This window comes from Furipterus horrens, unplaced genomic scaffold, assembly GCF_987537825.1.
Source record: "Furipterus horrens unplaced genomic scaffold, mFurHor1.1.pri manual_scaffold_12, whole genome shotgun sequence".
Lineage (NCBI taxonomy): Eukaryota > Metazoa > Chordata > Mammalia > Chiroptera > Furipteridae > Furipterus > Furipterus horrens.
Window position 1 is genome coordinate 77,230,955 of NW_028327182.1, and position 21,618 is coordinate 77,252,572.

General features: G+C 41.0%; 1 protein-coding gene across 6 annotated transcripts in view; it reads right to left on the bottom strand.

Moving 5' to 3' along the window:
* Window positions 1–11,420: 11,420 nt before the first annotated feature.
* Window positions 11,421–21,618, bottom strand: part of TACC1 (transforming acidic coiled-coil containing protein 1) — a 79,833-nt gene continuing 69,635 nt past the window's right edge. For all 6 annotated transcript variants that reach the window (XM_090258957.1, XM_090258955.1, XM_090258956.1 and 3 more), the window contains 4 exons: window positions 21,351–21,511; window positions 20,217–20,323; window positions 17,161–17,281; window positions 11,421–16,116 (listed from right to left, as the gene is read on the bottom strand). In XM_090258957.1, coding sequence (XP_090115083.1) covers window positions 16,048–16,116; window positions 17,161–17,281; window positions 20,217–20,323; window positions 21,351–21,511 — 458 coding nt within the window. In that variant the 3' untranslated portion in view covers window positions 11,421–16,047. The remainder of the gene's footprint in view (window positions 16,117–17,160; window positions 17,282–20,216; window positions 20,324–21,350; window positions 21,512–21,618) is intronic.

The following is a 21,618-nucleotide window of genomic DNA, read 5'->3' on the forward strand; positions in this document are numbered from 1 at the left end:
GCCTCTTGTGCACCCCCAACTGGGGACCTGGCCCGCAACCCAGGCATGTGCCCTGACTGGGAAGTGAACCCGTGACACTTCGGTTCGCAGGCCATGAGCCACACCAGCCAGGGCTATTTTGCTTTTCGTAGGTTAAGAAAGGTAAAATGGTTGAGTGGAAAGACTACCTAAGAAGGTCCTACTACTGTCATAAAATTACTATGTGGCCTTGGTCAGGTCACTTTGCTATCATGTCTCTCATCTGTAAAATAAGGGAGTGGGAACTACATCATCGCTGGCAATTATATTTTGCAATCAGCAGAAAGTGACATTTCTTTGATCGATTAGCTGCATGGTCGGAAGCTTTTGATTAGTCATTTTCTTACATCACCACTCCCACGTTTTGAGTTGCTCAGCCTGATTCTGTCTTTAGCTCTGGGCTACACTGTGGATTTTGAAGTCCAGTGAGTGTGGACTTATCGTGCCAATTCCCTTCCTTGATTTTCTGAGCTTGGATCTTTTCTGCACCATTAAACACAGAGGCACTCATTTGAGGAATTAACTGAGGTGGTCACTTGAGGTCATACAGCAGCTGTGGCCCCTCAGGGTCTCACTTTCTAAAAGAGAAGGAAAAAAAAAAAGAGGCAAGAAAGTTGACCAGATAACTTGGGAAGCTTAGGAAACAAAGCATTCCATTCTAAGTTTTTAGCTGTGGGGGCTGAATCACAGCTCCTCCCGGGCTTTGTTCCCTATCAAATCACAACTTGGCCAACATTTTCTGGTGTAGGTCATGACCAGTGCTGTGGAGGACAGTGGGGAAACACTTGACCAATCACAGAGCAGGCCTGCAATACCAAGTCCCAGGAAGAAGGTGGGGGGAGGGGCGAGAAAGCTCTTTTCAGTTGGCTACATCCAACAGGCCTTTGTCTGGAGCCCTGGTTGTGAGGACATAGGTGTGGAAATGCTACTCCTGAACCTCGGAAATTGATCTGTAATCTAACACATGAGCCAAATCAGAATATAAGGGCAGTGCTTCTCAATCACCCCAGGGTGTATTGCAAGTAATTTATTACTCCTGACACTTAGGGCACTAAAATTAAAAAGTACTTGTTTTGAAAACATAAATTAGAGTGAATTTAAGGTCATTTTTCACTATTGAGACTTTTTTTTAAGTCCTCTGCTGGAATCCTTCTGCAGGATGGAATTGTTTTTGTTTAAGAAAATACCCTGGAGACACATTTAGGTTTTAAAAGATGGGACAGAACCTGAAAAGACAGGTCCAGTGGAGGGATTATTGAATTGCTCTGCCGAATATAGAGGATGGAATGCATTTTTGTTGGTTGTTGCTGTTGGAAGAGGCAGACCAAGAGATGGTGTGGGAAGGGGCCTGGGCAATGTGAATGAAAAGGGACCCCAGAGTCAGGTCATCCAGGTCCGCATCTATAAAACCCGCCACAATACGCCTTGCAATAAAACAATTTAGACGTAAGCAACGTGGTGCCTGGCTTCCACTCTCTAACTTCCATTCTCAACTAGGGTTGGCTTAAGTTTCTTTTTTAAAGAAAAAATTGTGGTAAAATATACCTAACATAAAATTTACTATTTTAACCATTTTAAGTGCACAGTTCAGTAGCATTAAGTACGTTCATGTCGTGCCAGACTGAGGTTCTTGTTTTTTCTGGGAGAAGAGAATGTGGAGGGAAAGGAGGCCCCGACATCCCTGGTGTTCTCCCAGCCCACCTCCCCGGCACCATCCGCCTAAGAGCTTCTTGAGACTGCTGCTACCATCCTGGAAGTCCAGCTAACCACAGAAAGGGAGGATGACCCTAACACCTTTGAAGCCAGAGTGGATGGTGCCAAACCATAGACTGGCATCAGATAGCACGGCTGGGCCTCTGGAGCACCCAGTCAGCAAGGTGCACAAGCTTCCCCCAGTCACTTCCTTCATCTCACAGTATGCAATCCTGCATTTTGAGGAAATGAAAATTTTGGACCCCATATGTGTCTTACAGACAGGTTTACTGTGTATAGAAATATATAGGTAGTTCCTAACACATAAGCACTCACTAAGTACTAGATATTACCTGGGATGTTTAATAGTCAAATTGAAGTTATTGCATACCTGTGATGTTAACTTGTTCTGCAATAGTTCTACACTGGCAGGATTTCTTGATTATTATTACTTAGGTGAAGATTAAAACAAAGATGTTAAGGTATATATGAGGTCTGTCTGGAAACAGTCCAGCCATTGTTAATACAACAAGAACGGTTTGCGTGACATCAAGTGTAACCTGGCAGCCGAGGAGTGTGGACTGGAATGTGTATGTGTGAACAATGACAACTTCACTGTACTAGTCAGTGGGGGTGGTAGATGCTGTTGAATGAGCATCTGTACTGTGTGGCTGTCACACTCAAAATGACTAAGGGAGTAAAGCAATGAATCTACATCAAATTTTGCGTTAAGCTTGAACATTCCTCTGCGGAAACTATTCAGATGACTCAGAAGGCTTTTGGGGACAATGCAGTGAGTGCAGCGCAAATAAAAGAGTGGCACAAACGCTTCAAAGATGGTTGAAAATCTGTTGAAAGTGATCCACATTCAGGAAGGTCTGCAACAGGCAGGACACCTGAGAATCTTGAACGTGCATGGGCTGCAATCAACAAAGATCGGAGACTGGCAGTGCAAGAATTAGAAGCTGATCTGAGGATTCCAAACACCACTGTGTCCGAGATTTTGACGCAGGATCTTGGCATGAAACATGACATGGCAAAATTTGTTCCACAGCTTCTGCTATAAGAGCAGAAGGAACATTGTACTGCAGTTGCTAATGATGCTGGGAGAACTGTGTGAGGTCCTAAGGTGCCCACTTTGAAGGGGACTGAGACGTCGTTGTCCTCTGTACAATGTTTCTTCTATCTTCTTCAATAAATGTTTCTTTTTCTTAGCACATGGCTGGATACTTTCTGGACAGACCTCGTATTTGAGTCAATGCACCTATAGAGATGTAAAAACAGACATTCGAGTCGAAGGGAAGAAGAAAAATTTACTGGAGGAAGGAAGCTAGATCCAAAGCTCACTGTGAGAAAGGAAAGCTGTGGAATTCCTGGCAATCTGGGGGAGGGCATGGCTCTTTCCATAAGCCATCGAGCAGTGATTCAAGTCAATCTTATCTTTATCATCAAGTGTCAAGGGGGCCCGTGGGTGATAATGGGGCCACCCATATTCTTTTTTTTTTTAAGTCATTTTTACTACTTTTTTATTGTATTTTTTTCCATTACCATTTAGTGCCCTTATACCCTCTTCCCCGCAACAATCACCACACTGCTGTCCATGCCCACGAGTCCTTTTTCCTTTTTGCTCGGTCCCTCCACCCTCTACCCTCCCGACCCTTAGCTGTCATCCTGCGCTCTCTGAGTCTGTCTCTTATTTTGCTTGTGAGCTCAGTTTGATCATTCGATTCCGTATATGAGTGACATCATATGGCATTTGTATTTCTCTGACGGTAAGCCACCCATATCCTATGCTGTCTTTAATGGAAGAGAAGGGAGTGCCCTGTGGGAACTGCGCATGTCCGAGGTGTTCTGCCCAAGGGAGCCATGTTGCAGATGAGCATCATTCATGACATGCGTAGCTGCAGACACAGAGCCAGCCTGTCTGAATTCTAACTCTGACTCTGCCACAGGCCAGCTTGGGTCCTTGAGTTAGTTAACTTGTTCTGGATTCCTCAACTATAAAATGGGGAAAATAACACAAGACGTCCATAAAGTCTGGAAAGATAAGTAAATATACATAACATCATCAAGAACACTTTCAGTCTATTAAAAATGTATTTTATGGGCGCAATGTAGTACTGACTTCCATCAGAAAAAATTGTAAAAGACTTTGAAATAGTCAGGAAAAGCTCAATGAGTGTTTGGTTTACGTCGCTCATCTGTTATCTCCTACTTTCCTTTTTGAGCTCCTTTTCAATTCTGAAAATTATAGAAATCAGATACTATTGAAAATGATTCTTATTAACCAATTAATTTAATAGAAATTTTGGCGCATGTTCATTTGATATATCCATACAAAAGACATGGTTATACCCTCTTCTAAAAATTCTACTAACCCTTCAGAGGGCTATTGTACAGATGAAGTAGGTTAACGGGATATACAGTCCTTAGAGTAGAGCTTGGCACATAGGAAGCGCTATTAGTGATTACTGTCATTATCAGTATTATAGTACTCAATACACGATGATATGATTAAGGGCTCTCTCCTTCATTGACTCCCTCTCACTCTAGCGCAAGGTCCCTTAGGATAGGAACTTTGTGACTCCAGCACAGAGAAGAGTAGAACCAAGTGCAGGTTAGCTTTTTTCTTTCTTTCCTTCTTCTTCTGTAGAGGACCAGATAATTACTACTACTGCATCTGTGGGTCAAAAGGTCTCTGTCATGAAAGAGGCTTTGCTTGGGGCAATGGGTGCATCATGCTGTGTGCAGATAATATTTTATTGAGTGGTATACTTGAAACCTGTATGTTTTTGCAAACCAATGTCACCCCAATTAACTCAATTAAAAACAAGGTCTCTGTCACAACCACTCAACGCTGCTATTGCGGTGTGAAAGCACCATCAACATTGGGAGCATGGCTGTTAGAATGAAAGCTTATCTATGATCACTGAAATCTGAATTTAATATAATTTTCACATGATGCAAGATATTATTCTTCTTTTGATTTTTCCAATTATTAAAAAATGTAAAAACCATTTTTACCTTAAGGGCCATGAAAAAAAAACAGGTAGTAGGCCGGCTTTGGCGCAGCCCATGGTCTGCTGACCCCTAAATTAGATAATGGCGCATCAAGGACAAAGATCGTGCCTTATTCATGTAACCTCGAAGCTAGTTCTTCTCGTGTAGTAGGTGTTCAAATGATCTTTGTCCAATTAAGTAACAAATGGATAAAGGCAACAGTGGGGGAGTTAAGGAGAGTAATTTGCTAAACTGTTTCAGGAAGATTCAATTTGTAGTGGTGACAGGATGGCGGCTAGCTTGGCCCTGCCTGTCACATGGGTAAGGTGGCCGTGACTGGATGCAATGGCATCAGCCAAGTCCTTTGTCATAATCACTCTGAACTGAGATCTTAAGTGACACTGATGGCTTTATACCCTGCCTGTTAACTGCCTTAAATCCTTTTTAGAACAATGGAATTATAAATAAGTCTAAATAATAGCTTCTGATAAAAAATAAAAAAAAAAAGTAACCAGAATCACATTACAAGATACCTCTCCAGAAAAGATTAAAAAACTGTCAGACTATATTATATTGGCATTGGTCAATTTCATAAACCAGAACTGGGAATGTTGCAGTTAGAAAAACGGCAAAGCACAGATAGGCCCAGAATTTGATCCACCTACAGCACTGAGTTGGGCCCAGCTGGAATCTACTGATGCTGCCAGCTTTGCCTCCTGGTGTCCACGCCTCCCTCCCCCTCACTCCAATTGTCTCCCAGACAGAACAAAAGCATTTGCCTCCAGCTAAGCAAACCCTCTCCTCCCCAAAGGTCATGTATCCCCGTGAACACTGAGTTGTGACGTTACACACACACGGGTACAACTATATTTTTGCTCAGGGGTTCATAATTCCTTTCTTTCTTTTCTCTTTTTTTTTTTTTTTTGTGCCTACGATCTGACTTCATTTAGGACTCAGGCAAATGTTCATTTGGATGGAGGACTTTCAGACAAGAATTTCATAAGTGGTCATTTCTCAATGCAGGACTATGACCAAATGAATTAGGAGAACTGCTCTGTCAGGGGAACATATCTGGAATAAGATGGAAATCTGAACAGAAACTGAAAAAGAGCTCGGGTTTTAAATGTAAAATGTTAGAATGTATGTAGTTTTAGAAAGAACATAAGCGTCATAGAGCAAATCCAAACTCCTGGTGTTCTGCAGTGGAGGAGAGGTCCCCGGTGACACAGTGACTCAGGCTCTTTCCATAGAAGATGCAGGGAGGAAAAGAAAATGGGGCTTTTATTTCACTAAGGTGAATCATTACATATCAATTTGTAGCTTTAACAAATATTAAGGTAAGGCCTGGCTGGTGTGGCTCAGTGGATTGAGCACCAGGCTGCGAACCAAAAGGTTGCTGGTTCGACTCCCCGTCAGGGCACATGCCTGGGTTGTGGGCCAGGTTCCCAGGTGGGGGTGTGTGAAAGGCAACCCATTGAAGTTTCTCGCACACATTAATGTTTCTCTCCCTTTCTCGCTCCTTTCCCCTCTCTCTAAAATAAGTAAAATATTTTTTTAAATATTAAGATAATACTTTTTATTGAAAAAGACATTGTACATGACACCAGTACTTAGCTATAACCACAGTAATGCTTGTTTCTAGGGCAGAGGTAAAGCACTCCTCTTCTCTCCCTGTCCCTTTGTGCAACATACCATGTAAGTGCAATAATGCTTGGAAGAATAGGGAGATCACAGGGGGAAAGAATCGCAAAGATGGCTTTCTCTCATCATCACCTACCCAGGATTTGGCACATGGTAAATGCTCGATAAACCCTCAAAGCCTCTTGGAACACCGTAACTGTGGGATAAAATACAGGAAAGGGCAGAAGTAGAGAGCTGACCACACAAGGAAGAAAGTTTAAGAGAATCCTTGCAACTTTCCTATAAATGTAAAATGACTCCCCCCAAATTTAAAATGTCTAGAAAAGCTGGTGGTTATTTCAACAAATATTCCAATTATTTCAACAAATATTCCAATTGACCAACTGTTTTATCAGCCCTTTGGAATTCTCTGATTTCTACCTGTGTGAACCTTCCTGTTTGCTCCTTGGGTTTCTTAACTCAAACTCTCGGATTCAACTTCCAATTTTATCACACTTCTGAAAACTTGTGGACCCCTTGTGACTTAGTCACTCACTCATTTGACACTTGTGTAATAACTGCTTGGGGTAATGGTAACAGAAAATCACCTAAATCCAGTTAAGATTTAAATAGAAAATCTCATTTACTGCATATACAAACGTTTATAATTCAGAATTGAACTGTGCAAGAGAAGTATAAGAACTTGTCATCAAGGAGAATTCTTGCTTCTAACAGAGGAGGTTTCGTTTTTTCAAATGTGAGTCATGTTAGTTGGTAGCAGTGCCAGCAAAATGGAACCGGGGCATCGGACCTAAGTAGCCCGCCCTCTGCTGCCGCAGGGAGAAGGGCTGGGGGAAGGAAAGAATTATTTTGTTTTTCTTCTTTGTTTTGTAGGCTATTTTTTTAGGCCAGTTTTAGCTCCACAGGCTTTTATTCTTGATACGCTCTCCTCCTAACATCCTCTTCTCTCCCTTTCAACTGAGCATTTTTTAGGTCCTGCTTTCTGAATGCAGCTTCATGTTCCTGTTCTAAAGTTGATTTTCAAGTTACTGTGAACTGCAGTTGTTGGTTGCTAAGTGTTCTAACTCTGCAGATTACTTTTAAAAGGTGAGGCTTGCAATCATAAATTATTTTTTATTTGACTGATTTAACAACTCTCTTTCCCCCGTAACTAAAGTGAGTGGATTTCAAACTTTCAAAACTTTTTTCAGAAAAAATTTTCAGGCCTCCAACATTAAGACATTTCAAATTGCAACCCAGTACACATGTAAACATGTAAGTGAAATAAGTTTCTCAAAACGGTACTTACCTTCATCATTTATTCTTACAACAAGCACTCTTCTTTTCTATTCTCTTCTGATTCACATCCTTTAAAATGGGTTTTGACCTGCGGTTTGAAAAACATGACCCTCAAGACTGTAAGCCCTTGGAGTGGAGCCCCCCAGTGACCATTCATGCACATTTGCACTGGAAATGATGCAGGAAATAAAATCACATTTTTAGATGTCTTAAATGTGATGTTACAAAGATCAACTAAAAGGGAGAAAGAAAACAAACGTGTCAAGAAAAATCAGGACTTTATAAGTTACGCTAAGTGCCAGCTTTTTGGAAAAATAGAAGGCACATTTATTATCACACATCACCCTGAGGTCTGGACTGGTCTGTCTGGACTGTAAGATGTTAGTAAAACATTTTAATTATGCCTGAATGCACCAAATTAAACTGTGCTGTCATTTCTGAGTCTATACAGTTGAGTATCTGTGATTACAAGTTTGCACATCGTAAGGACTCAACACATTTTGTCAACTTATTTTCAGAAATGCAGACAAAACATGCCAGCCACCCTTGCTTGGAACTGCCAAGTCTGTGTGCATATTATTGTGTGTCAGCCTGAGTCACAGGAGTGTTGGTCATCACAGTGGCTGAAATGACCCTCTCACTCGTGTGGACAAAACTGAGGTCCAGGTTGGAGCTGTCATCCTGAGAAAATGAGAGCGTGGACTTGGATGTTGGTTTGGGAGTTGTGCCCAGGCTTTGGCCTTCCTGTGCGATGTGGGCTGACACTCACCTGTCTGAATGCTGTAGTCACAGTGGACACAGCAAAAAGTCCTATGGACTCACCCTCTGGTGGCAAGTCTACTCTTGTCAGTACATCTCAAGACAGGCCTTTTTGACAGGAAAACTGGGGGACCTTTTACCTGATAGATAGCACTTGAGGAAGACGTAAAAATCACAAAATTGCAGGAGGAGACCTATTATTCTCAGTCCAAGTGCAGGTGTTAAGGGCCTGCCCAGACAATTCACAGACTAGGATTAGAACCCACCTCAGCCTTCCATGCCAAAGCTCTTTCTGCAAGACCAGGAGGCCTGAAAGGAAAAAGAACATGAGTTTTGTTTTCTCTTAACAGCGCCTTTCCAATACAGTAACAAATTATGGGTCTTTGCTAGGTTTCATGTTCTCACACTGTTGAACTTCGGTGACATGATTCTGCAGAGTTCTCTCTGATATCCATTGAAATATTCCCACTTGAGATAAGAAAGGCGCAAGAAAATTCATTTAGTGAAGACAAGTCCTCCTTTGCCCTGTTGAAGAATACTTGTATGTTCCACAGTATGCCCCAACATGGAGTGGCCCCAGGGAGGATGGGATTTGAGATCAGTGAGACCTGGCTTCACACGCCAGCCCCACCTGTGTAGCTAACTAATGGATGTTGTGTGCTTTTTAGCCTCATTCCCCCTGCCCCTGGTAAAAAAACAAAAAGCCCAATTCCACCTACATGGAATTGTTAATGTGACATATTTGTAAAGGCACCTGGCACATAAGAAACTCAAATGTCAATTACCCTTTCCTTTAAATTGGCTAAAAAAAAAAAAAAAAAGAATTTCTGTTAACTGAGTTATATCTTCAATCTGTTCTTGCATATGTATTCCCATGGGAACCAAACTTCAAAGGATGTACACTTTTTGGCAAAGGAAAAAGAGATCATAGAAACTTTTCTTGGCTGGTACAGGTCTAGGGAGTCTTGGAATAGTCTGGAACACATAGTCACTTCCATTCACCGCTTAATAGCTCAATCACCCCAACATGGGCATGTGTCTTCAGCTAATCCTCCACTTCTCCATCTCTTACCAATCTCAAATAAAAGAATAAAGTGAGGTAACGCCTAAGTTTCCAAAACTTTGTTATTTTTAGATGTCTAATAAAACTAATAGAAGAATCATTTGGTTCTTAGGGGGAATCTTAGAAAACCTGAAAATTTCATAAACGCAAGGTTTTAGGTGATGATAATCACTACTGTTTATTACAGACCTAGCAGCCAAGCACTATGCAAGCATTATTGCTGAGTCTCACAGCCACCTCCTGGGGCAAGAACTATTATCACCAGAGCTAGAGAACTGAAGCCCAGGCAAGGGAAATAACTGAGGCTGGGACCTGAAGCCAGGCTGAGCCCAGTGTGTGTATTCTAAGCAGCCTGGTGCTCTACCTGGTTGCACGGCCTTCCCTATTATGCTATCCGTCCTCTGAGACTCCCTTAGTGCTTAGTCTGTCACATGACTCAATAATTCCATGCCATGTTGTCCTGTTTGGGCGTTAAATTTGGCTCATAATTAAATCGTAAGCACCGCTGCATTCCCATCCTCAAGCACATAATTTAGATAAAATAACCTACAATCACAACTGGACTAAAGAAAATTAGAATAGGGATGCTTCCTTCTGGGAGAAAAGTTTTAGTTAGCACATCATTCATATTTTAATGAAGCTTCAAACTTGAAAACAGCTTCTCTCCAGCTAACTGGCCTCAGAAACTTGGCACGTTCCACTTTTAAACTCTGCAAATCAGTATTTGGTAAATGAGTGGATGTAGACAAAAAGGTATTTGGCTTTGATTGGTCCTTAAATGCCTAGAAACTTAGAAACTGGATTTAAAGAGCTTGTAAAGGACTAGGTGGCAATTAATTTTGTTGCTCATTTTTGAGTGAGGGCGATAACATTCACTAATATACAAACTGTGGAATCTTGGCCACAACACTTCTCTCTCTGGGCCTTTCTCTTCAACTGCAGAATGAATGTTAGTAGATCGTTTTTTCATACTTTTTGACCACTAGCCATAGCGAGAAATTAATTTTCTTCATGACCTAGTACATAACCATTTATATCTGAAATAAATTCCATGAAGTGATAACTTATCCTTAACTTGTGCGATGCGTTTGATATTTGTCCTATTTTCTCTTATTAAAATACCAATTGCCTCTCACTAAAACGATCCTATGATCCCCTATTTGTAAAAGTGTGGAAAACATTAAGTGGTCTCATTATCTCAGAATAAGATTCTGTAAGAGTAGAAAGGTAATTTCCATCTTATTCTTCCCAAAAGTTCTTAGAAACTGATGAGATTTCAACTGTCTCCAGCATTCGATCAACGGCAGTGCCACCTCCTCCAGTCATTTTACAGGAGTCCCCTCCCGGCAGCTCAGGAGCACACTAGTGAAAAACACTTTGAGGAACTTTATAGGCTGTATGTCTTACAATATGGCAAATAGCAAGTGATAGTGCTGATTTTTCTTAGTGGATCCCCACCTAGATTGTAAAATGGAGCCTGTTATCTTTTCCTGTAATAAAACTTACAAAATTTCCTGCCCAGTTGAGAGTTGGTCTGGCTAGTACTGAAAAAGTTCTTCCTGGTATTAACCTAGAAGAGACATAACACGTCAGCTATTTTCTGTGGGTCATTCTGCAATGTTTACACAGCTCTGCTTCTTGGGTGACTTAGGCTCCTATGACTTGAAAAACGCCCGGGCAGACAAGCAGTCTCTAAGCAAAACCAACAAGCACCCAATTACTTTGTTTGCACAGATGCAAAAGCATGGAAATTTATATGGTAAGGTCTGAATTCCCAAGTTTGTTTGTTTTGTTTTTAATTACACACCCAACCAAATGCATAAAATCCCACAAAATGAGTGCAGCAAAAAATGTCATCTTTTCTATTTTTAAACTGAAATATGGAGCTCATAAAAGCAAGGCTGTCATAAATTTTCACTTGGGGACAAAAGTACTATAACCATGAAAAAAGTGCATACACACACCCACATTTAACAGTGGTAAACAGTTTTTATTCAGGCAATGAAACATGGAAAAAATATATTAGTAATCATTATAATAATTTCATTTGTGTGAGTATAACTTTTACAAATATTTACCTGACATATAAAAGGGAAATCACTGTGCATATAAAATTTATGTAGATGATTATTCCACACAGCACAATCCTGACAGCAGTAGTCAATGCAGCGTCCGTCTGCCCCTCCAGACAAGAGGCTCCTCACACACATCGTGGCACCCGTGGGGACACAGTGGAAGCAGATGTGCAGTTAACATTTACTTGTTGGCACATTAGTACGAATGCTAGCTACTGGCAAACACACACTTGCTAACGGCAACACTGAAATGCTGACTGCTACCTCTGAGATTTAAAAGCAGTGCCTGGATCCTGTCCCATTGGGTAAGAAGGACCAAGGCTGAGGTTCCGGGTGTGGTAACAGACTGCCCTGTATCTGGACTGGGGGTGGCTTCTGAGTTCAGGTTTTTATAGGTCCACTTGGAAATTATTAATATAGAATATCGGTTAACAATGTGACTAGGAAATATTTTTTGGAGCATATTTCAGATACCACTAAAAGGCATAGAGGGAGAGAAAGTGGCATCTTTATAATTCTAAAGAATCGATACAGGGAAGGTTCAAGCCACACCTCAGCTCCATGCCTGGCCGTCTCCAAATGAGTTAAGACTGTTGGCATCACACACAACATCTCTATGTTAGGACTATAACCAGAATATATATATATATATGTAATAGCTGTAACCATATTATAGTTAATAAAGTCATTCCTTAGGAATCTTGTTTGTCCAAATCTAACTGCATGCTAAGAGGCACAGAAATGGGATTGCATTTGGACAAAGAACTATGAAAGTGCAATCTTTAGTCTCCAAAATGCTAGCTCTGGGCACATGGGAGGGTCTTCCCTGGAAATGCTGCCATTTGTATTATCTTCCAGAGGAGATCCTAGGAGAGACGTGTCCAGTTTCTTTACCTTTACTTCATGGGAGACTCAAGGTTTGAGGGATAAACTGCTTCTTAAAAATCACTGGGATCTGGAGGTCAGTCAAACCTTTTTGGACAGAAGTCTCCTCAAAATATTTCTATTAAAATCTTCGAAGAAGATGACTTCTTAGACCTTTGGCCTGACATTCTGGGATTCCCAGACTATATTTGTTCTTTAATAAGCAAATAATAATCTGCTATCTTTAAAATTCTTAATATATACATCTTTACTTTAAAATCCTTTGCCTGAATCATTTAGTTTTTCAACACCTAGTTTCTCTTTCCAACAAAGGGATAAAGTAAGACACCCAAGTCCAAGAACAAGCTCACATGGTCACAGGAAAAAGACAACAGTCATGTACAGTTCAATGAGACGGCTACTAATTATAGGGAAAAAAAAAAGAGAGAGAGCTTTAGAGGTTTGCGCCACTAGAAAAGGATGTGCTGAATCATTTCCAAATAGTGTACACAAGATTACCACTGCTTGCTCTTTAAAAATTTCATTTTGAGCTTTAGAGCCACCAGCAAGCCCTCAAGTTAAAAGTGAGTGCTTCCCTCTGGCTGCCTTCAAACAGCCCAGGAGCATCTGGGGCAGTTTACTCCCGCTGTTCACAGACACACTGGCTCAGGGCTGTCTAACAAAGATCTGAGTAATGGAGCATTGCTGTGAAGGTTGCACAAAGTGTGGGACAGGTGCAAAGGGTAACTGGCTTGAAAGAAAATTCAACTTAAGTGATCCCCCAAAACCACCATAAATCTTCCCTTAGATTCCGTATCGTCCTGGAAGGCAGCCAGATCCTCAGTTTTGTACCATCATGTGTCTCTGCACTTCCTAATTTGGGCTGGGTCTGAAGAAGTTAGAAACCACATGAGAAAATTGGGCTTCTCAATATTTCCAGAACAGTTTTATAGAACAAAAGGTTTGGGCAGGCTTCAGGAGCTTCTCCTAATATAGTAAATATCAGGAGGTCTGACTATAACTGACCAAGTGAAAAATTGTCCAGTTTCCAATTAAAATACTTTAAGGGAAAGACTACCTATCTACACTTTGGCAAAGTCAGAAACTTAAGAAATGGCTCTGGATCCAGAATCTCAACAAGATCACCTAATACTTCCAAACCACGATCTAGGCCAGCAACTCCCATTCATCGGTTTTCCCATGTGTAACAGGGTTTATTATTGTCTAACTAACCTGGGGCCAAGTCTAGGCTGTATTTCTTACTCTCAGGAGTTCTAAAAGTTTGGGGTTTCTTTTTTTTTTTTTTTGCTTATTTTTAAAGAAAAATAAACAAATGTACTTCGGTCTGCCCAGAATATTCTCTTGGTCTGCTAGCTGCACAAGCCACATTTTTATTCTTGTTGGAGAATATCTACCTACTAAATTAGAAGGAAGAACACAGTCTTGTAACAGTCATGGCAGAGAGGCCAGCAGCAAAGGTGACTTAAAGAAGCCCCTCTTGTACTCCCTGTGCTACAACTTCATTTCAGGATCTAGTGTTTTAGGGGCTTCTCTTACCAGTGTGCTGGGGAAGGACTGTTGTCACTTATTTTGACACATAGGTCCCTTTTAGTTAATATATAGAAGCAGCCTAAAAAGAAAACTAGGAGTTATAATTGAGACCACTAATAAGCCTTCCATGCTTAAAACAGATCAATAGGAAACAAGTAAACATGGACATGTCACCAAAATACAGCAGCAAAAAGGTTTAGCAAAGTTTCTTTAGCAACGTTTCTTTCTGCAAAATGCAAAGTTAATTTTCGTAGTAGGCGAGGACTAAATGGAGAAATCAGTGACATTGCTGGACACATTTGTACTAACTGCTGCTAAGACTACCTAAAGCACTCACATTAATCAACAGTGACTGTTTGCAAAGTCCAAATGATTGTCAAGTCACTTCTCCAACCACAGATCATTTCTGTTGTTCTTTTTTATTTTTTGTAAAAAATGGTAAGACAATAGGCTTTAAAATACAGCCTAAGCACCAATTATGATAAATGCATATTGGTAAAACGGGACTTCTGGCTTTAAAAGACATCATTGACCTCCCTGGGGATAAAGATTGCACCCATGTGAATAGTAGACTTCTAAAGAAAAATTCATGTTGAAAGATCTACAGAGGTTCTCCACTAGGCACAACTCATTGCTGAAGTTGGATCATGCGATACTTTTACAGGAAAATTTACAGGTACTGAATATAGTGCATATCACCATGAAGACCTTCAGGGTGTTAAGATTAAGACAGAGTGCTTTAAAACACTAGCAGGGATTTGGTTTTGCCTATCAAATGCTAGGGAATTCCTAGGCTACATGGAAGTTTTCCATTTGGGGGCACCAGCCCCTCCACTCTGAGCCAGGAAGCTGGCGTGTGCGTGTGCATCTGCTCCCTGCACTCCCTCCCTCCACTAGTCAAATGGCCTTTGTTTAACAATATTCAAAATGAGCTGATTTTCAGAGTGGCCTGCAAGATTTTCACTGCCCGTTTTATTGAAAACTGTCTTAAGTTTGAAAGGACTTTTTTTTTTTTGCCTTAAAGAGAAAGTCTGAAAACCCAATTGTTTCTTTACTTTATAATTGCCAAATGGGGTTCCAGTCACCTCTGAATTATATAAGATCATCTAAACCTTCTACAAGTAGATTTTCTTGCCATATTTCAAATAATAAAGAGAAAATACTGGTGTTGTGGCAACAAATGAAGCAGAGGAGATGAAATGGCTCTGGGACGGTGTTGCGAACCCCCGCTTGGAGAGAGCCCACTACTGTTCGTGCAGAAAGGAGACCCTTTCAGCCTGAGGACGAACCCCAAAGGGGTCACACTCACACTCATCACGGCTGAGGAGTGTCCCAACACCAGGGCAACAAAATATCACAGCAAAGTCTTCCCCAGATGTGAAACCCACGTCTGGGGTTATGAGTCAGGACAGACGTGAGTCTGGGGCTTTCACATCTTCAACCTCCCAGAATTCTGACACTGGCACTCGGAGCCAGGACTCTCTTTCAAAACGGGTTTTTACATTTATGGAGATAGGCTCTTCTGTAGAGACGCCCTTCTCTGACTATGCTTCAGGGAAGTAACAGCAGCATGTTTAAGTATGTGTGAGTGTGTGGATGTGTGTTTAAACGGGTACCCAAGAGTCCCTTCTTATTTATAAATTAGAAGTAACAAAAGTCAAATTCCTCCCCAAATCAAACCACTAATACTGAAAATTAAATTTAAAAGATGAAATAAATAAGTCACAAAAAATAATCAGACAGGTGGTGAACAGATAATCCCAAACAGCAGCCATAAAATCACGAACTTGGAAAAGTAAAGATGGCTTTAAAAGAGGTTACAGAGAGAGAACTCACGAGCCCAAACCTAGCAGCCTAACTGAACCTGTCAATGGCGACTTGTGAAAGACGCAGGACTGTCAGATGCCGCTCTTTCGTGACTGTGCAATACTCTAGGGTTTCTTCCAGGGCTGTTGCATCGGCAGCTAAGCGGGACAGGCAGCAGTAGGCATGTGCTTTTCCAAAGTGTTTTCTCTGCAAAGGGGCGATAATTCCTGGATAAGGCAAGATAACTGTGGTCACAAGAGAAGCAGCCGAATGCAGATCTGCTGAGCTAACGGGGAAAACTCAGTCAGTCTTTCCCAGCTTTGCAATCAGCTCGTCACAGATTTTTGTCAGTTCTTCTATTTCTTGGTTCTGAAAGACAAATGATGTGATTGTGCAGGTCAGCTGTGTCCGGAGATGAAGGCACTTGTAACTAATAGTCCCAACACTGGCTAAACTCTAACTCAGTGGCTCTCAACTTTTCTACATCAGAGAGCCTTTAAGGAAAAGGAGAGATTATACCTTCTCCCCTGGAAAATGCTCATGTGTTCAGTTATGCTTAAATTGAGTAGGGGGCGAAGGCAGTCACCAGCCTTCTGCAGCTTGTCCCTGAACCTCTTATTCTCAAATTTTCTTGTTACCACAGCAATTACCTGGGGTACCTGTGAAATACACAAGTGTCTGGGCCTCACTCAATCCATTAGCATTGCCAGGGACCTGGGACTCTTGAGTCCTCGTATCCCAGGAACGCTGTGTTAGTGGGCATCAGACCCCCTGGTAAGAACCCTGTTGTAACTGACTGGAGACAAGGAAGAAAAACACTGGAGGCATCCGAGAATCACCGAGCAGTGAGAAACAGGAACCACTGCTGCCACTGATTTTTATTTATCTACAGCAGTCTCTCCACCACGCACCAGCGGCAGTTTGGGATGGGTCAGTGTTTGTTGTGGGGGCTGTGCTGTGCATTGTAGGATGTCTGGCAGCATTTCTGGCTTCTATCCCTAAGATGCCAGAGCATCTCCTACTTGCAACAGCCAAACAGACCTCTAGATGTTGCCAAATGTCCCCTGAAGGGTAAAATTACAACGAAGGGGAAGACAACTTCATATATTACATAAAAAACAAAAATGAAATTTAAAAAGGGAGACTCAGAGCCTGACTAAGCAGGGTTTGTCCCCAAACTTCAGTTAATGCAACTTCCTCTCTGCACCCTGCCTGTGGGCAGTTCCCACCAATACGCCTGGGAGTTTCATGGTTTGCCTTGTTTGTCTTCCCCTGAATGAGTTCACAAAGGAGCTAGATTGCCATGTCTGGGCAAAAGGGGAAGGCCTCTTTCATCCAGAGCCCCTGCAAGCTAGCCACTGCCAAGGACGAAAACCAAGTGTCTCTGTGGTCACACCACGCCCCTCTTTGTACCTTCTGCTGAAGGGCCCTTTCCAGGGACTCCACCTTCATCTGCTCTTTCCGAAGTCCTGCGTGGAGAGCTGCGCTCTCAGCCTTTGCTTTTGTTCGAACCTGAGCAATCTCCTCATTGGCTCTGTTGACAGCGTTTTGTTTGTAGAAGAAAGGGACAAAGAGCACATGGTTAGTCATCAGTCACAGCTGAAGAGCCAGGACAGTAACCACTGGCATCTGTGAAACGCAGACCTAAAGGAACTGACTTCGTGACAGGAGGGGAAAAAAGGAATCGGTGACCTAAATAATTCAGTTTTAATTGATACAAACTCAATTTACACACAACCACTAAGGAAATTTCCACGGTGCAAACCAGTAACAGAGTTCATCTCAAAGGCCACAGTGTCCTTCAAAATTTGTGTCACTGGAAAATGGAATCACATGACAGTTTCTACAACAATCCAAAAGTGGCTTTTTAAAAAAACTCAGCACAATAGCAGGCAGGATCATCTCTGGGATCATCACAGCTAAAGAGGCAGGGTGTTGACCACTGACATCTACGACACATAGTCCTAAAAGTGACTTTTCTCATGAGGTACAAGAGCAAATTTTTTTGAAAAAAACAAACAAACATAAATGTCAGTTGGTGCCAACTAACTGATTAAAGGGTGCTAAAAACCCACTAGTAATCAGAGACATACAAATTAAAGTGATAAACGTTTAAAATTTGTCAGGCTGGGAAAAATAAAAAAGGACAATCTTGTCCGTGTTGGCTGAGATGCAAGGAAACAGGCTCACGGACCAAGTGGGGGACTGAGGACTGATCGGTTTCTGCGGAGGGCGCTGTGGCAGCGACCCCTACAACCCGACATGTGCGCACCCCCTGAGCCGGCAGGTCCCTCTCGGGGACCCAGCACCAGCAATGGGCCCCCGTGGCACAGTGGGGCAAGCACAAGGGTGTTCCCTGCAGCGCTGTTTGCTGTGGAAAAGTGTGAAACTATGTAAATGCCCATCGGTAAGGAGTGGACTAGGCCTACGACCGAAACAGTCATCCCTCTCGATATCGCGGGATTTTTTAAAATATTATATTTAATTATTTATCGCGGATTTTTCGCTATATCGCAGGATTTTGCGGTACTGTATATGTATGTTGTTAAAGTTAGTAGGTTTAAGAGTGCAGAATATGTTTAAGAACATAAGTAGTGTTTATAGAAGTGCGGAAAAGGTTAATAAGGGACTGGGAATGGTTATAAGTGTGTGGGAAGGGTTTATAAAGCCTTAAAATATATATAAGTACTAAAATAAATGTAAGGTTGCTACTTCACGGATTTTCACCATCGCGGGGGTGGGGGATGTCTAGAATGTAATACCCGCGATAAGTGAGGGAATACTGTAATTAGGTTATGCTATATGTTCTGACATGAAAAAATAGCCACGATGTACTATTAAATGAAAAAGGAAATTTATGTAATATGACTCCACTATAATTTTTAACAATAATGAAGACATTATGGGCAGTATTTGTAAAGGCACAAAAACTGGAAGGATACACAGTAAAGTTAAATAGTAGTACCTCTAGGGGTGAGAATGGGAAAGGGGGAACTTAAAAGGTTTTACAAATAGAAAGACAGACGGCAAAATGTACAAATATTACTTCTTAGTTAAAAAATAAAGTGGGATGCATCCTTCATACCATTCCCCAGGTTAAATTCCAAATGTGTTCGATTTAAGGATTTTAAAAATTAAGCCATAAAAGTACTAAAAGGAAAACATAGAATATGTTACAGTCAGCAGAGGGAAGATCTTTTTTACTATGACAGAAAATCTAGAAGCTGTAAAAAAAATGACTGATAAATTTTACTATTTCAAAATAAATTTCTGCATATCAAAAAACACTATAGGAAAAGCCGAAAGATAAAGGATACGATGAAAAAAGTTATTCACAGCACATATTACAAAGAGTTGTTATCCTTAAATATGTAAATAAACTGACAATAGAAAACTATGGATAGAAGAGTCACTCATTGTAAAGCAAATATATGTACACACAGCTGCTAAAATATGTTCAATTTTACTCTAAGATAAACATAAATCAAAACTACAATGAATAAAATAAATGCTGTTGCTTGCCAAAAAAAAAAAACACACACACAAAACAATAACAAAAATCCCAACCAACTAAACTGAAATACCATTTTTCATCTATTAGATTTGCAGAAAACCAAAAATTTGATCTGTTGGAAAAGCTATAGAGAAATAGACATTTTCATACATTGTATAGGCATATAAATTAATAAAAGTCTAAGGAGGGCAATTTGACATTTGTCATAATAATAAATTCATATATTCTTTGGCCCAGCAATTCCTTTTCTATCATGCAGATAACTCACATGCATGCCTAATGATAAGCATAAAAGGCTGCTTATTGCAGCACTGTTTGTAGCAGAAGATTTTAAATAACCTGAATGTCCAATAGTAGGGGACACTTCAACAACAGAATGATACATTCCAAAATGGAATGCCATATGACTGTTAAAAAAGATAAGGAAGCTCTTCATGGGTTGACATAAAAAGATTTCAAAAATATTCTGCTAAATGAAAAAAGCGAGGTATGTATCATCTCTATAAAAAAGGAGATTCTCACTACATAAAAAAATGGTAATTATGTGAGAAGACAGAGGTGCTGGTTAACACTGTCATGGTACAATACATAAATATGTCAAATCAATACGCTGTATGACTTAAGCTTACACAATGTCATACATCAGTTATGTCTCCATAAAGCTGGGAGGAAGAAAAAAGAAGGGGATAAAAGTATATCTGGGAGGATAAAATAGTGACTATCCCAGGTGAGAAAAGAGGTGGGAACCCAATGCAAGGGGGATGGGGTAGAGGGAGATACTGTATATCTTTTTAATCTTTTAAATGTTAGAACCATGGGAAGATTCTACTTATTCAAAAAAGTAAATATCACACATACAAATGCCTCCTGAAGTTGCAAAGGTGATTTTTTTCTTGCCCCCATCGATCTTCTCACAACATCATAAAAAGTAAAATTCTTATGTGCAAGCACTTACTTGTCTAGTTTTTCTTCTGCGTGGATTTTCAGAGCCTGATATCGCTGTTCCTCCTGTTTAACCCTGGCTAAGTAATCCTGAGCACATTTTTTCAAGGCTTCTTCATTCTGTTCCAAAAGACAATTTAAAATAAAAGAAACAAGTCATTTTGTTTTTCTTCTACTAGTGACGTACCATGTATGTCATTTTTCAAAAATGAGAAACCCCAATTAATTCAGATGCCTTTATATAAATCTACCAAAGAACTTCTAAATAACTACTTCAGCCCTGGCTGGTGTGGCTCAGTGGATTGAGCACCAGCCTGCACAGCAGAAGGTCGCTGGTTCGATTCCCGGTTAGGGCACATGCCTGGGTTGTGGGACAGGTTCCTAGTTGGGGGTGTGTGAGAGGCAACCAATCAATGTATCTCTTGCACATCAGTGTTTCTCTCCCTCTCTCCTTCCCTTCCCATCTGTCTAAAATAAATAAATAAAATCGTTTTTTTAAAAAGCATTGAAAAAAATAACTTTTGGTATTAATTTTCAAATCATACAGCAAGGTCAGTTACACTGGTGCACCTATTTTAGGAAGGCAGTTATTCAAATCTGAATGGCAATCTGATTCCCATAGATAAAACTGGCCAGTCTCGTTTTTAATGCAGAAAAAAAGAATAGTCACTTCTATAAATGTATTTCATTGATGGTGTGCAACAAAATTAAATCAATATGCCCACTTACACCTAAATTTGAAACATTACAGTACTTTTCTCTAGAATAAGCAGCCTGAATTTTTCAGTGCTGTGTCTAGAATCCCTTTTGCTTTTACTAATATTATATTGGTGAATTATCAAAATGAACGTTCTAGAATTCTGCTCAAGTCCTAGGGTTCTGCAGTGCTTATGCTCCGTGCCACACTCTGGCTGTGCCTGGGGTTTACTAGTCTGACTCAGGAGAGGAATGACTAAGACTCACCACCCACGGGGCCAGATGCCTGAACAACCACAGAAAGAAAAAGCGGGGGAAATTCTCCAGACCAACAGGGGCCCTGAATCCCTATTTAAAAAGCTACCCACACATCTCTGGCACCTACATCTGAAGATCCTCTACCAAGAAAATGCACTAGTAAGGAGATTCCAGAAGAAAAAGGACATGCTACCTTCTTGAACCCTTCCAGAACACCTTTCAGGTTCTCATATCTCCTGAAGAGATCAGAAAGGGACCTTTCCACAGAATTAAGGTCTGCCAGGGCCTGCTCCTTCTCCATGGTCAGTTGCTGGAAGCTCTTCTGGGAGGTCATACTTGACCGTTGTTCATCTTCTGTGAAGCACAACCAAAAGCAATGGCACAGTCAGTCAGCGCATAGTCAGCAGCTGCCTCCCTTGAGCTAATAAGCAGTGTTCTCAGGGCTGGGACCCAGCTGTGGA